Raw genomic sequence first — 18,145 nt, 5'->3', positions numbered from 1 at the left:
GATTTATAGATCCCTCTTCTGAGCCCCACTGATAAATCGAACTTTGGTCAAAGAAACGGCTTTGGTGCACAGAAAATACAGCATGGCCAGTTTACAGTTGATTAAGATAAAAATCCCCCTCGATTCGGTTAACAGAAACGTTTTTAAAATGTTGACAGGCTGTTCTCTCCTTGATGGAATTATTCCATCTCTCCCGCCAATCTTTAATTTCGGATTTTCCCAATTAAAGCTATATATGCTCTGAATGTATTTCTAAACCATCTTTTTCTTATTTTTAAATATTTATTGGTCACAAATGTAATAAAAAAGAACTTTTTAAAGCGTCTAAGAATTTTATCTTTTGGATAATCGGAATGAAAAAAAATGCCGCCATTTGAAAACCTTCCGCCTCATTTCTCAGAGATTGTATTATAAATATAGAGGTAAATATACATATTCTATACTAAAGCTGACAACAAATACAATTTTGTTATTTTGAAAGAAGAAAGACGCCTTAATGAATACTCAATAAGAAAATGTTGCTTTTTTTCAAAGTTCTTGATGTCATGGAAGCTTTTTGTTAAAATACCATTATCGAACAATCTTTTAACATTTCTGCTCCCATTAACGATAACTAAAAGAAACTCACGTTCAAAGTAGTTCTGTAAAGACAATTAAGGTTCCGACTTTATGCAAACTAAAGGAAACTTAGAGCAATGTTTTAATTTATAAAAGTATTTCTAGTTCTTCTACGAGCCCTTTCAAAGCAGCGGGAAGTGGTGCTGTTCTTGCATAAATTTCTTTCTTTACTGAAAACAAAGAGAAAATTCAGAACCTATTAACATATATCATCTAGATCAGCATTTAAAAAGCTGTTTTTGTCCATAGATATTGGCAACGGCTGTAATTTCTTGAGCGAATAACTGAAAGAAAAGAATGTGGTTCGGAATGTGCTGACCAGAAAGGCTTCAGTCTTTTGTGTAAGTTGACTGAATATCTTTGATGGTTTCTGTAGTGAGAGCTTAATTTCAAAATAATAAAAAGAATTTGATTTTAATAAAAATTTGCTTGTTTTGCTTAAAGTCCTTAATACAAAGCACGAAGTCCAATTCTTGAAATTAAGTATTTTAGAATTTAAAAAAAGGGTAAATAAATATTCACAATGAGAATCAGAAACTTGAAATGTTACTTTTTAATGTATTTTTTTTCTGACGTTTCCAGATATATTTCATCTTGCAGAATCGAAATCTGTGTTTACTACTCATTTAAAAGACTCGTGATAACAAAAACACAGAATGTTGATAATTGAAATCAAATTGGATATTTTCAATAACATTAATTGTATTTTTTTAAATTCAAACGAATGCTCTAAATGAAAATTATTTTTAAACAAAACTAAATTAATGATATAAGTGTAATTTCTCAGGCGAATAACTGAATGAAAAGAATGTGGTTTCACTTTTGCTGATCGGAAATGTTTCAGTCTTTTTTGTAAGTTGACTGAAATTCTTTTATGGATTCTGTAATTAGCACTTGATTTAAATAGAGCAATAGAGGGATTTGATTGCATTAAAAATTGCCCGTGTTTTTTAAGGCCAATAATATACTAATAATCGTAAAATGAAAATTAGTCACTAAATAAAATATCCTAAATTAAAAAAAAAAATGTGAGATAATATCCATAATAACAATCAGAAAGTAAAAATGATGCTTGTTAATTTATTTTTCTGATATTTCCAGATATATTTGATCTTTCGCAGTAGAACAGAAATTTATTTTTCTTACTCCTTATAAAGACCTGTACATAATAAAAACCGTTACTAAATGTAGATAATTGAAATCAAATTTGATATTTCTATAATATTAATGTCTATCTTTTTTTAAAAAAAATTCTAACATATGTACTAAATAAAAATTATCTTCAAACAAAACTAAATATGAGACGGTACTATAAAATAGTGTGATTTTATTATACGTAAAAACACGCCAACTGATTTTGTTTATTTGATAGATTCTACACTTCTTTTGTTTTACATCTAATATGTTGAGAGTTTAACTCCCTAATCAGTTATATAAGATATTTTATAAAAAAGTCCATAAAATGATGAAATCGGTAAATTTGTAAAGCAGTCTACTATTCATCTATAATATTAGTTCGTTAAGAAGTTATTTTATCAGCGGAGGTTTTACTTTTATTAGGATATCATGCATTTTTTGCAATTATAGAAAATGAATAAATGCATTTTTCAGAAATAGAATATTCGAATAGAAATAGCTATAAATAAAAGAAAATATATTAAATGAGCATATAAAGACGTTTCATCTATAAATTTAATAAATATAATACATAATATAATAATAAATTTAATACATCCTCTATAAATTTAATAAATAATAATTCTAGGTTACTTGTATCAGATTTACATAAGATATTTTTTAATTTCATTATTCATTTTTATGAGTAATCATAAGATATGCCGCCTTTGCAGACGAATAAAAGGTACTATCATATATATATATATATATATATATAATATTTTAATATGATAAAGGTTATCTATCTTCCATAATGGATTTTTTTTATAACAGAACCTTAACAATTATATTTTATCATTAATATCTCGCAATCCTTTCTGCTTATTCCTTAATTATATTGATTAATAACAGTTACAAGTCAATAAAAGGCTGTCTTAAAGTTTTAAGAAACAGAAGAAATAAAGGCTTACAAAAATTAACATGCATTAATAATTTTAATCTACTCATTTTTCTCTCAACTCTGCTTTCTTCTGTAAATAATAGTAAAAAATGTTAATAAATTCATAAAAAATTCAAAATCAAAACTTAATTTCATTGCATTTGTTGGAATTAAAATAATTCATTCATTTTTTAAAGTGAGCTAGTGAGATTATTCTAATTACAAAGTGCCTGAGCCTAAAGCCCACAGAGAAGATAAGTGACAATGTTGTAGCAGAAAATACAAAATTACAACGTCCAAAACTTTATTAAGTATAAAAAAATGCAAATACCTAAACAATTAAAAAGGGAATACTCAACTATAAAGGTATCAAAACACACAGATGACCAAAAAAACCTGTTACATTAAAATCGCACATTTTCAGGTATATTTTGGCTTTATACGTTTTTTCAATCTTTTTTATTTAAAAATTCAAAAATATAACTACGTTAAAGCGTTTCTTAGAATAAACCCAATTGTAGTCCCATACCTTATGAACATGACTTCACTTTTGAATAATGAAAAGTATACGTTAATATCATATACTTTCATTTTGCTATAAAAATATTTGTTTCTCAGTGATATTTTCGATCCAGTCATTTCATTGCCCCTTTCTATACAATTATGTAGCAAATATTTATGCATATGTCTTTCTTTGCAGGTGAGAGGAAGTGAGCCTTAATGCACCATCCACTCCAGTCCGGTGCCCCAGCGCTTTCTCCATGAGCATTGATTCAGACTTCAACAAAGGGACGACCTTGAAAAACAGGTAAGGCCATTTCTACCCATGTTACCCATAAAAACGAAATAAATTCGATGCAGACGTATTTATTTAATTCCCAATAAAATTTAACTCATCTTTTGCTGCCCAATTCATTTAGAATACTCATATACCAATCGAGTTATTAAAAGCAACAAATGCGAACTTTTATCAGTCATTCTCCAATAATACATATTTCTATAGAAATATATGCATATTTTAAAATTTCCAGGGGTCAATTTTTTTGTTGACTTATGGTATATTGGGTTGAATTGGTATATTGGTGAAAAGAAATTATCTTATTAGAAAAAATGGTTTTAATTTGTTTGCTAATTAATAATTAATTATCAAATCAAGACACCTCGTAAAAGTTTTATATAAAGAAACTAAAACTTCTAGTTTGTGTTTTATTGAAAAATATATGAGAACTCCCTCCAACTTTCTTTTCAGCTTATTAACTAGTGATGTCGGTACATTATATAATCATCATATGAATCATCATATAATCATATTTATATACATCGGTAAAATGTAATATAAAATGCCTGTGTCAAGGCAAATGTAATAAATTGATGATTATGACTAATCACCAATAAATTCAATGGTGTTTTTGAGCAATCACAGGACTATTAAAATTTACCGTAACATCTATATGATTTTCCTTACATAAATCTTATACCTCTTTGAGTCTCTTTGACGATCAGTTTTGGTGTCATTAGAATTGTTCACAAAAATCCTAAAAGCAAAAAAGTTCAACAAAAGAACCCCTTCCCCCCTCTCGGTACATTTATTTAAACTGTGGTGAAAAGTGTCTATGGTATATGTACAGAGAAAAATTGGTCTTCATCTAACAAAATCGATGAGGAGAAAAGTGTTCCGAGTCGTTAACAAGAATCCTTTCTCAACTTGAAAAGTTAACAGAATCGAGTTCTCAATACTTGGATTTCATTTATCACTTTAATAGTGACATTGCGTAGGCATCACTTACGGTTGAATTACGCCATTTCGTTGCTAATGATTTTATTGCTTAAGGAGAAGTCAACCATTTTCTTGACTCACTTCTTCCAAGCCTGATGAAAAGCTCTGCTTTGTTCTGTTTGTGTATGGAATTGACAAACAAAAACGGTAATCGATAATAGTAAATGAAAAGTTTCTAAAAGACATTATGAATGTTAAATTTTATTGAACCGCAATCATCTAAAACATCTAAATGTTCAAACAGTTCGAAAAGAAGAAATATTAAAAAGATAAATATTAAATTAAGTGATGTAAATGTTAAAGTTACTAAAAGTCAAGCTATTAAGCAATTGAAAAAATTGGAAGCCATTTGTGAATTACTTAATTGACAAATGACTTAAGAAGAATCATAGTTTTAAACAGGGAAATTAATGAAATATTACGAATTCATTCTGGAATTCTTCGGTTTGCCTCCTTTTATTTCTTTAAGATGACCATGTAGGGAAAGTGGGATGACATATTATGGTTCTTAATCTACTGCTAATTCACAGAAATGATGAAATATTATGCAACTTCAGTTCTAACAATATCATTTGACTATCTATAAAGAATTCAACAATCTTCATGTATATTTTTCTTTGAAACAGAGTGCTTCATTAATGCATACACTACTTCTAAAAATACAGATACCATCTAAAAAATTGTTCAATATTACAAAACGTTGCTTAATATTTTCGAAATACTCATGCTCGCATAGTGAGTATTGGGACAATTAAATAATAATAATAGCTATACTAATTTATAAACATATTTCATTTTTGAAACTTCATTATTTTGTTAAAACTGTTGATAAAATTTTTTATCTTTTTTTCTAGAGTTATTTAGCGATACTAATCTAATCAGTGGTAGTAAATATCTCGCCATGGAGAATATGCAGGGTAGCCATAAAATTCATTTTCTCTTTGGCGGCATCTGCAGCTAAAACGGATGAATGAAAGGAAGCCACATTTCATATAACGACTGTGGAAGGCTTGAGAAGATGAATTACACTTTAGAGCTAAAAAAAATTAGTACTAAATATTGGCGCTGTAGGAGCACAGTTATGAATGAATTCATGAAACTCACAGAAAATAATCTTTTATTCATCAATATCAAGATCCATTGGATACCGTTCAACATTTTCAATATTCTGACCTTCAATGTGTATAATAAATTGCATACGGTGCATGATGTTCTCCACTGCAGTGTGTAAAGTGTCGGTTTTCTTGTTAATAACACACCGTCTTATGTTCTGTTTTAAGGCATGCTTAAGAGCAGCCACGGCATTACATTGTTCTAGTGTAGAACGGTTTTGCCTGTAAAGCATGCTCAAATAATGTAAAATCCATATTAAGCAAACATAAATAGTCAAGAACACATCAATAGTCAAGAAGGAACTGCTAACAGATCCTTTGTTTTTCCCATTTTCAAAAGGAATGCATGGCACTGCTGTCCCACACGCACTAGGAATTTTACATAATCCATGTTGATATGCAAATTTCCTAGTTCGTACGTGACAGCAGGGCCAATATTTCCCCTATTGACAATTTTTTGTACTTTTTTTTTTTTGCGGAATTAAATTCCCCATGCCTTTCACAGTCTGTATATGAAATATGCTTTCATTTCGTTCATTCGTTTTAGCTATAGAAGCCAGGAAACAGGGAAAGTTATTTGATGGCAACAATGTACAATGTTCCAGAATTAAGCGTCCAAATAAGGAACTGTAATATCTCAAAAGCACTTTCATTAAATCTTTTAATGAACAATACTAACAACCAAATCAAGAATAAATATAAATATTTTCTGCAAGTGGAATAAAACATAATTCTTCGCCCGTTTATTTACCGTTTAATTTTATTTTTGGAACACTTTTTTCTGGTCACCCTGTATAAGCTTATGAATTTCGTTCCAAGTTTTCTTGGAGCACAGTGAACAAACTATAGAATATAAATCGGAGATTCATCGATGTGAAAGCAGATTTCGCAAATTATCCAGTGCATATTAAATTAATAAGTGTCATAAATCTTGTAGCAAACATTACTAAAAAATATGAAGCCATTGATTCCTGTTCAGAGATTTGTGATAATTGGCAAACTTATGAGAATCGTCTTCTATTATTAATATAATTAATGTCTGAATGATCAATTAAATCAAAGCCCTAATTTTACTTAGCAATATTATATATTTCGAAATATTATTCAAAGTTTCAATCAGACATTCCATTTTTCAAGGAAATTAATATTTAACATTAAAACTTAGCCATTCAAATATCCAATTATCATACGAGCGGCACCTTTCCAATTTTAATTTCAGTTTCTCAGAAATATTCTAAGAGAATTTCTTTTAAATTATATCTCCATAAAGGTTTCGGAAAAAATAATTCATTCACCTACACATTTTCTGCGCCGATACTTTTTGAATGAAATGGAAACATATAAATATAAACCTCTACTGCGGCTAAACAGAAGAAATGCCATTTGCATTTAAATTGCATTAATTTTAACTTGGAATTTTATGCCTAATCTCTTTAAATGGCACACTGGGTGACGTCAATGGTTTGGCACGCATCCAAATGTTGTTAATAAATGAGTGAATTACATTAATTCGGGAAATTGCACATGATTTACGAGTTACACTGTCACAACATATTCTTCAATGGATTATAGAACCGTTTGGCAACGGATTGGTTTAGTGGAGGAGATTCAAATGACTATATATTTGGGATCAAGGGAAGCAATTACAATCATCTTTAGATGTATGAGTTTTATTGAATAATTTTCTTCAACATAGAAAATATTTTTTTACTGTAAATGGATCTAACTTAGTGAATTATTTTTTTAAAGTTATACGATGAATTTTTTGAAATAGCTCTCTTAATTTTGACTGTAATTTTGCCGTAGTCTAACTATGATTATAAACAATTAGTCGGAAATCTACTCTTCAAATTCCCATCTTACCCCAACATGGACTAATCAATAGGACAAATTTAGAGTGCATCAGGCATATGTATCTTTAATGTAACTCTTCTAGAACTTATGATCTTTACTCTCGAGACTGTCACCAAGTCACCTTGACTAGAATTGTAAATAAAAAAACTGAAAGTTAAACAGTTTAAAAGGATTTTTTTTTAATTTACGGAATATTTATGTTTTTTTTACGCTCATACAAAAATATATTAAAAATGCAGGAAAATTATGGCTTATTAATCTATATATAGTTAAAATATAAAATGATTCAGAAGTTGTAAAGTTTTAAAGGTCGATCTGACATACGGAAATGACAATTCTTCCAAGAAAACATTGAGCCCCAAATGGAAAGACCATTGTTATTTTACTTTTTTTGTCTTTTGAAAACAGAATTGGAAACACAATACATTCTGGAAATCATGCTGTTACCAACAATATTAAAAATATTAAATGTTATAATATTAAATATTGAAAATAATGTTATCAGATTAACCAAAACAATCTTTTAATGAGTATTTACTTCGGTTAGATATGACGGAATTACGCTAATATTAATAACTGTTAGAATTTAACAAACAAAAATGACAAATTAAATATTTTAAAATATTTTTGTAAGCATATATCTTTATTCTTTTTGAATTATTTAAATTAAAAGCAATTTGAAGTCAACGACTTCATAAATAGCAACAAAAACTTTGGAAAATAATAACTCGGTTACACGCACGCGTTTATATTTAGACTTTTTTCAACATTCTGCGTAAAGAGCAACTTGAAGATATTGAGGAGAAGATTGTATTCAAGGACAAAATAATACCACGTCATAATCAGAGCTAATGAACATCATTGTGACTCCTGTCTGTAGTTACGGATTAAGACAAGCGTTGATGTTTGTTAAGTGATGATATTAATTTCGTATTTAGTCATATGGTAATACTGTTGACAATTTCATATTTCATATAATACCTTTTAAATAAAAGGGTATAATGTACCAGGGTTAAAATCAAAATAGATTATATAATAATATCTTGTTTTTGAATAAATTGAACCTCCATAAGTAGAAAGTATATACTGTTTCTTTGTCCTGAAAATGGGAATCAATATATTTTTGAGAAAAATTAAAAGGTAGAAAGAATAAAATTTAACTTTTCTCAGCTAATGTGAGAAATAAAAATGTGTGAAATGTAAAAATAAAACAAAGTTATTTGATGTTAGAATTACAAAGCTCATATTTTAATCTAGAAAACTTGTTTCGATATACATTTTAAAAGCAGAACATGGTCACCTTTTGCTTGCCATCTCAATGCAAGGCTAGATTCTCTACAAAAGAAAGACAATAAAATTTTTATAGTAAAAATTCTTATAGTATTCTCCATGTGTTAATGAAAATGAGCTGTATTTTCGAAGCAATTACATTGTTTATAGTTAGTTCAATCAAACATTACCATGAGTTAGAAAATTGAAATATTTTTTTCATTTCCATAATGCCTTTTTCATTTTGACTATTACAATAAATGTTTCGTAAATTGTTTTATTCGGTTATGAATTGGTAAATTTAATACAATGAGAAGCTGATATTTGTTGGTGTATAATGAACATTAATGTTGTCATTCAGAAGATATTTGATTTAAAGCTTTTATACTTTTATTTTATTTTGAAAAATTTTATTTTATTTTATTTTGCACTCATGGAAAATAAAACCCAGCAACAACATGTATTATGTGGAGAAAATAGCATAATCTGTTTTTTTATTACAAAATATAGAATTGATTAGAATTTTAAGATCAAAAGCAAAAAGCATACGAGTTGTGGATTAAAAATGGAATAGTATTGATTGCGTCAAGATTACTGAATTTAGACTAATTTCCTTGTTCCATTTAGTTAACCCAATTTTTTTTTCAGTCCAAGATATTCAATTATTTAACTGCTAGACAGCCTTTTCCTTCATGGTTATTATTGCTTGACACAATTTTTTTAATACGATCTGTAAACTCTCTGCTTGAAATGACCTGATATCAAATCTATATTCCAGTGATATCGCACGCATGCTCTGTCAGCGGATATCTGATGATTGTAGAAATCAAACAAGGATACGGCAAGATTGAAGAGGTGGTATAAAATTTACCACCAGCCTTCAGCAATTCCCATGATGAGTCGGATTACTATTCTTATGTATAGGGTGATTAAAAATGAATTTCCCAACTTTGTGGGTCTTTAAAAAAAAAAAAAAAAAACAAGGTGAGGCATTGTTGCTCATCGGAAATCAAAAATAATGTTGAAAATTTAATATCAACACAATTATAAGTATTCAATACAGGCCTCTTTAGAAATGCGAAGGATATCGATGCAATACGATAATCCATTCAACAATTTTTCTGCAGACTTAATGTGAATCCTTGAAAGGATACAATTATGTGTGCCTGTCAATGCTTGATTTATTTTCTGGGGGTGTATCAAGCAGCAGTCATTTTTCCTTCATTACCAAATGACGTTGATAAACTTAGGACATGCATTTAGAACTTCCATCCCATTTCATCACAGATGCTGAAGAGTATGGAATGTGTTATCATATCGCCTTGATATTGTTTATGTATTTGGAGGTGCTAATAATGAACATTTATAAAAGTGCTTAAAGAGAATGTTCAATTGTTATTCGTAATTTCTGCTTAATTGCAAGATTCTACATTTTTTTCTTTTAATATTCCTGCAAAGTTGGGATATTCATGTATAAACACCTTGTATTACTCTCTTAATCGAGATATTGTGGCAAATCAGTTTCTTCTTCACTCAAAATATCTGTTCAAACCATATTCCGCTTTGCGCCAGTAGTCTATATCTATCTATACTTATAATAAAGCTCAATGTGTGTGTGTGTGTGTGTTGGCGCTCTACAGGCCAGACCGTTTGACATGCAGCTACCTAATTTGGTACATGTATACCTTGGAGGTTGGGAATGTGCACCTGGGGTTTCTTTTTTCGTATTTTTAATTAGAATTTTAATTATTAATTAAAAACTAACTTTCCCGCCAAAAAAATCTTCCATTTTCCCCACCGCCAACTTTTCCGCCAAAACAATCTTCCATTATCCCCAGCGCAAAACGAGAAAGGCTTCAGTTTTTTTTTCTCCCAACAGTAATGAGGCTAGGGTTAAAATTTTTCGGCGGATTATTTCAATCGGTTCTGTTTATTTTCTTAATGTTTGATGCATTTAAAATTAAACATTGTTAATGAATCAATCTTTCAGATTCATTCTGAAGTACTTTTGAATTAAAATAACGCAGGATAAAGGAAATTAAAAATTTCTAATCCGCATAGCGTTACCCCAACTGGTGTAGAAAAAATCACGTATTTGCGTTACGTAACCGGCGAAGAAAATTCACGCATGCGCATTCTGTTCTGATTGTTGCCATGACAACGTTATCAATGAATGATTTAAATTATTTTTGGGTTAGTTGGCATGCGTTTGTAAGTAAATTGTATTTATGTTAGTTATATATTTTTTGTATATGCTTATAGTTTTAAGTACATCGTTTTTTAAGTAGTTTTTTTAAAACCTGTTTTCAACCGTTTATTTTAAACGATTCGTTTTATTTTCTTAGTGTTAGATGCATTTAAATTTAAACATTGTTAATGAATCGGTCTGCTCATAATGAATCTAAGAAAATTTTGTTGACCAACTCTTGAGATATTACATAAATTAAAAACGCTGAGTGACTCTATTTTCAGTAATAAGATTATAAAAAAATGCTTTGTTTCAGTAAAAAATATTATAATATTAATTGAAGATAAATTCTTTCCACTTTAATTTAAAGCATAAATTCTACGGGTGCTAACAGAAAATGAGAGAGATACATATTACGTTATGACTGAAGGCCTTTATAATATTATGAATCAATTATATGATAATCAAAATTTGAAGTTTTAAAATATTTTGATGAAGAAGCTATTAAAGTAGAAATTGCATAAAATATTTAATTATTAAAATTTTAACGAACATTAAGATTGGCGAACCGGCTGGTTGCCAAAGGCGGCTAGTACTTATAATAAAGCTCAATGTGTGTGTGTGTGTGTGTGTGTGTTGGCGCTCTACAGGCCAAGTCATTTGACATAAAGCTACCAAATTTGGTACATGTATACCTTAGAGGTCGGGAATGTGCACCTGGGGTCCCTTTTTTTGAAATTTTAATTATTAATTAAAAACTAACTTTCCCGCCAAAAAAATCTTGCATTTTCCCCACCGCCAACTTTACCGCCAAAAAAATCTTCCACGCCAAATGAGTAAGGCTTTAGTTTTTTTTTTCTCCCAACACTAATGAGGCTAGGGTTAATATTTTTCGGCGGATTATTTTAAACGATTCTGTTTATTTTCTTAATGTTTTATGCATTTAAAATTAAACATTGTTAATTAATCCATGTTTCAGATTCATTCTGAAGTACTTTTGAATTAAAATAACGCAGGATAAAGGAAATTAAAAATGTATAATCTGCATAGCGTTACCCCAACTGGCGTAGAAAAATTCACGCATTTGCGTTACCGTAAAAGGCGAAGAAAATTCACGCATGCGCACTGTGTTCTGATTGTTGGCATGACAACCATTATCAACGGACGATTTAAATTACTTTTAGGTTAGTTGTATGCTTTTGTAAGTAAATTGTATTTATGTTAGTTATATATTTTTTGTATATGCTTATAGTTTTAAGTACATCGTTTTTTAAGTAGTTTTTTTTAACCTGTTTTCGACCGATTATTTTAAACGATTCATTTTATTTTCTTAGTGTTTGATGCATTTAAAATGAAACATTGTTAATGAATCGATCCGTTCATGATGAATCTGAGAAAATTTTGTTGACAAATTCTTGAGATATTACATAAATTAAGAAATATATTCTTTAGTGCCCATAAAGTTTAAACGCTCAGTGACTCTATTATCAGTAATCATATTATTAAAAAAAATGCTTTGTTTCAGTAAAAAATATTATTATATTAATTGCAGATTAATCCTTTACACTTTAATTTAAAGCATAAATTCTACGAGGGGTGACAGAAAATTAGAGAGATACATATCACGTTATGACTAAAGGCCTTTATAATATTATGAGTGAATTATATGACTATCAAAATGTGAAGTTTTAAAATATTTTGTTGAAGATTATTAGAGAGATACATATCACGTTATGACTGAAGGCCTTTATAATATTATGAGTGAATTATATGACTATCAAAATTTGAAGTTTTAAAATATTTTGTTGAAGAATCTATTAAAGTTGGAATTGCATAAAATATTTAATTATTAAAATTTTAACGAACATTAAGATTGGCGAACCGGCTGGTCGCCAAAGGCGGCTAGGGCCTTAATAAACCTTACAAACGGATATCGTTTGCGATCAACCACAAGTGAATTCATTCAGAAATAGTAGACTTTAGGAAATACAAGTACATTTTGTAGGAGTCTCCAATCTACCCTTTCATAGAATTAAGCTATTTAATTGAATAAATGCTAAACCAGTGAGAAACAGTGAGTGTAGGGTAAACACTATCCACAGCTCAAGTCACTATTCAAAATCGTTCGCTGTGTGATTGAATAAATTAAATAGGATCTTCTACAGATGCATTCTAAGCGACATTAGCTTTTATTCCTTTATTTTCCATTTAAAGAATTCGATTCCTCTTTTGGGAAGCGATATAATTCTTCGGCGGCATCCATTTCACCTTGTGATCGGACCCAAAAGATATTTTCACCTTTATCCGGGTCAGATGAATAGTTTGCACTTCTGTCGGAGGTTTTATTGGCACGTTCTTTCGATCGCTTATGCTATTGGTTGTGTTTATGAAACATTGATACGCTGGAATTGGATTCAGATCGGTTATCTGGGATATATCGTACTTTGGGGGATCTGGAGTTACTGCTATATCTGGGCGAAGAGAAAGGATGTGGTTTCCAGGTTATAAAACCGAAGCTACATCAGAATTGGGCGAAATTCAGAAAGTATTTTATTTTCTAAAGGATTCTTTTATTTTAAATACGATCCAATATTAGAGTGTGATTTCCAGGTTTTAGAACCGAAGCGACATCAGAATTGAGTGACATTCAGAAAGTATTTTGTTTCCTAAAGAATTATTTTATTTTTACCCATTCCTAACAAATTACAATCATACTTGTACTAACCAAAATCAAATGATCTTGGTTGTGCTTTTGATGTCTTCAAAATACTTGCAGTTGCCAATGACACTTGAAGATTAATCACATCTTCAAATATTTGAATTGAAATATATATATATATATATATATATTTTTAAATTTTGCGATATCTGGGGACGACACATGATAAAAAAAATCGTAACGTAAATCGTATATATTCAATCAAAAGTCTGTATTCGTATTATTAATATTATGCCGTTAATTTTGTATTACTTTCTCTTTATGGTATATCTAAAAAAATATTTAGTTTTATTAAATTCTTAGGAAAAATTCAAGATTCTCTTTTCTACATATTTATTATTCCGCCACTATTATTTTAGAAATCGTTAAATAAATGAAGTTCTTTTCTAATAACGTTCGCCACTGTATTTTCTTACTATTTTCTTTTTTTTTTTAAATATGCGATAAATAAATTATACTATGTTTATTACTACATAACTGCCCCCTTTTCTGTTTTTAGAATTTATTTTATCCATCTTCTGTTGAGTAATTTTGTTGATCACGTTCAAAATTATATACGATCTCTTCCCAAGTAATATTTTCCCTCTTGAATACGAGAATTTAATATCACTAAAGAAAAAAAAAACATCTAAATAATTTTGAAACTTAAGAGAGGCATACTTTTGTTAGCTATCCAGTTAGCTTGCAAAATATGAAAACTGGAAAGAAACAATACCTCGCGCAGATTCTTTCAAAAATTCGCAGATTCTTCTTTTAAATGCAGTCAATTTTATGAAATTTTTACCATTGCGTACCTCTTTTACGCCAGACATTAAAACCGTTATTTGAAATCTTTCCTTAAAAATCCAAATATGAAGAATTTTTTTTATTCATCTTGAACTTGGCTGTAGATCCAACTGAAAAAGCAAAACTGAAAATGCAGAGTCGAGTAAGAAAGAGTAGAGAAACCATATTTCGAAATATTTTTGGTTGTTAAAAATGTGAAGATATTTGATAATAATTAAGATTTCTAATGAATTTATTAAATTAATTTTCGTCAGTTTTAAACAATGGACTAGTAAGATTGTAGATCATTATAATGATACTCATAGATTTCTTATGCAATTTGAATGATGAATTATTTTAAATTTCACTGTCAAGTAGCTTTGAAATTATTGAGAAAAATGAACTGAAGTGTTGACTTACAAAACTATTTTATGTCATTATAACACAAGAGGAAAAAAAGCACTAAATGTACACTGTTCAAAGAATTGAACACTTGTATGAGAAATGGCGTAGCTTAAAAGGATTGCCATGTTACTAGGTGTGCCGACTAATATTTCTTAATACTTCTTAAAGAAAATAATTATACTTTGGATGAGAGGTAACAGATATTTTATTCAAACTATTAACCAACGTTAGCTATACGTTTTCATCTTCAGTCCTTCAAATAGTAAATACTAGCCACATTTTGAGGAGGTCCAGTCAACGAGCCATTTTCGTAATTGTTGAAATGTTGCATGGGAAATTATATGAGACATAGTTAAAAACCATGTGGCTGTCTGAAGAGACCAAGTCCAGTGAGTACGGCAGGTGGTTTACGTTTTCCTAGTCATGTGCAGAAATGGTGTCTCAGACGTCTTTCGCTCTTCGGGATAATTATACGCTTTACTATGCGTATCGTTATACATATGGGAGTAAATGCCCGAAATTTACATCTGGGAATAAAAAAAGTTGTATATATGAGGATGACATTCCCACATCAGTGGCTTACTGGGAAATTCACTGTGGCTTAAATTAATGTGGGGATTTTCTGCTCATCCCATGGATGATTTAATTGCCCTATATTGCAAAATCGCAATGTGTACGAAATAACTGTTGATTGCTAATGGAAATAAAGTAAAGTAAATAATATGATAGATAGTTCAAAGGGACAATCGACATTAAATTTCGATGACTTGTAGAAAAATGAAATACTTTACTGTTTCAATATCTAGCTCTCCAATATAATATATTTAGTTAATTATCTTAAATTAACGTCCCATTTTTGGAGTACCAGAGAGGTATTTCAAAAGAGAACTTGTCGGTTTCCCTTATAATGAGATGGCGACCACTATTTGCATCGGTATTTCAGAGTTTTTTTAGCCATAAATTTAAAAATCGAATTATAACTGTTTGTAACATTAAATAAAGCTTTTATCTGTTAATGTCAATTTCTCGACAAGCATTTCTTCAAAAATTGCATTAAATATCACCAATATTTGTAATACATTCTCCAGCATCATTCATGCACATATTTCTTCTTATTTATTTTTCTGCTCAAAATTAACAGCTGTTTTAAAGGTGCTTTTGAAAGATATTCTTGTGAGACTGAATTCGTCACAGGGGAATTCGTCCATTTTCTGCTCGAAATCTTCTCCAATAAGCTCTGCTAAGTATCCCCAACATCAGCAAAGAGTTGCTAATCAATAGCTCTTCTTAAAAGCTAAGATTACATCCTTTTCAATTGTACGGCGAGACAGAAAGGCCGGTCTTCTTTTCAATTAATTGCAGAGCTTTGTTTCATTCCTTTGAAGACTTCGGCTAAGCAAACAGTTCACTAAGCGACCGCTCTTCTTCTCGATCTGTTGCCATTGTGCCCTAGATAAACTCTGAATGATCGATGATCAGATAAACGGTATTTATATTATTGTTCTGTAAAAGCCATTTTCCCGATTACAGTTTAAGCCGGTTGAAATAATAGAAGAGTAGTCTGTTGAATTAAATTTTAGTAAATGGATTTAGATTGTAATTATTATTCAGAATACATAACCTAGAGTTTAGAAACCATTATTCGTATAAAAATATACTGTTTATATTCCCAGACATTCTATCATACACATATTTAAATTATATTATGTTAAAGAAATGATATATTGGCTATTTAATTATATCGACAAATCTTGATATATTTACATACCACCAATGCACTCATTTGCATTCATGTCTATCGAATATTCAAGCAGATCATCACTTATCTTATTTATTACACAATTTAATTATTAAAACATGCTGCCATATACTGTCTTTATGTAAATTGCCTGATACCTATGTGATAACAACTATGATTTCAAACTAGACGCTTTAGCAACCAGCTAATTTGCTAGGATTAATAGTCGCTAAAATTTTTAATCCCGTATTTTATGTAACTTTAGCCTAAAATTATTTTTAAGCTTCACATTTTTACAAATGAACAACTCATACTTTTTCAGAAACTATTTAACGCTCGATTCCATCTCCTAATCTATCATCTCCCATAAAATTTGAACTTTAATTTGAAACGGAAATTATTAAATTTAAATTAATAAAAAACCTTTTTTGCTGAAACCAAATCTGTTTTTTTTTAAATATGAGTGCAGAAAAGAGAATTATTCAACATTAAAGTCTTATGTGTACTTTGGAATATTTATTATAATTTATGATTTATGCAAATGATTATTATTCAATAAAAACTTTACTGATTCGTAATAAAATTCAATTTTTATTTCCAAAGGATTTGAATACGCACATAATAATATTTTATTTTATTATATTCAATAGATATACTTCTGAAAAAATTATGAAGTCCTAATTTTATAGATTCCTTCAGTCCTATGTGACATATCTAACAAAATATTCTTGACACTCTAAATTTTAAATAAAAAAAAGTATCAATTTTCTACGATCAAATCTGACCGAGTTATGAAATTTTTAATATCATTATTTTATGACAATCCAGAATTTTTTAGTTTGGACTCATCGGACTTGCGGAAACTCTAGATATTAATTGACGTATTTTCTCTAAAAGGGTCAATGGAGTAGATTATAGCCCCGCGTTATTATAAAATAGTAGCATTCGAATTTTTATAATTTAATCGATTTTCAACATTAATGAGAGAAAACTGTATTTTAAATATTAGAATATTTTACTAATTATGATTGATAAGATAGAGAATCTGTACAAAAATTTAAATTCGTTATTCATTAGAATATTTATTTACTCAAATTGGATAAAATATAATTCTTTATTTTATTTAGACCATTTTTTCATATTGCATGTATATCATGTTATTAAAAATTAACAAATGAGTCGTTAGACCGCATTAGAGTGGATATCTTGTATATATTAAGCATATTTGCTTATATAAAACAGAATTATTGAATTAATAATATATTTAAAAAAGAAAACAGCACATTTTCCCTTGCATTTATTTTTCTATAAAATACTATATTTCGTGATTATTAAATAAGACACGTGCTGAAAATGACATTTTTTCTAGATTTAGTTTGCAGAGAGAGTTAATTAAATTTTTAATTTAAGCTATTGTTAATGTGATAACAACACGTTCTTAAAATCTAATTTTTCCTACGCTTGAATAACGAGTCGCGCAGTTTAAAATTTAATTTTAATTTTCATGATATTTATTGTTGGAAATTAAACTTCAATATTTTTAAAGTTGATCAAAAATAGAAAAATTTATATGGCTATAAAATATATATTATAATATAATATGCTTTTTTGAAAAGATAATTTTTTTGAAGTTAAAAATAATGG

General features: G+C 29.0%; 1 protein-coding gene across 1 annotated transcript in view; it reads left to right on the top strand.

The window, feature by feature from the left end:
* Window positions 1-878: 878 nt before the first annotated feature.
* The window catches only part of LOC129975977 (voltage-gated potassium channel subunit beta-2-like), a 125,661-nt gene continuing 108,394 nt past the window's right edge, over window positions 879-18,145 (top strand). The window contains exons 1-2 of the mRNA XM_056089287.1: window positions 879-959; window positions 3,375-3,482. Coding sequence (XP_055945262.1) covers window positions 3,436-3,482 — 47 coding nt within the window. The 5' untranslated portion in view covers window positions 879-959; window positions 3,375-3,435. The remainder of the gene's footprint in view (window positions 960-3,374; window positions 3,483-18,145) is intronic.

The sequence above is a fragment of the Argiope bruennichi genome, chromosome 7 (assembly GCF_947563725.1).
Source record: "Argiope bruennichi chromosome 7, qqArgBrue1.1, whole genome shotgun sequence".
Taxonomy (NCBI): domain Eukaryota; kingdom Metazoa; phylum Arthropoda; class Arachnida; order Araneae; family Araneidae; genus Argiope; species Argiope bruennichi.
The sequence above is the reverse complement of the archived record's forward strand: the minus strand, read 5'-3'. Positions and strand labels throughout refer to the sequence as shown.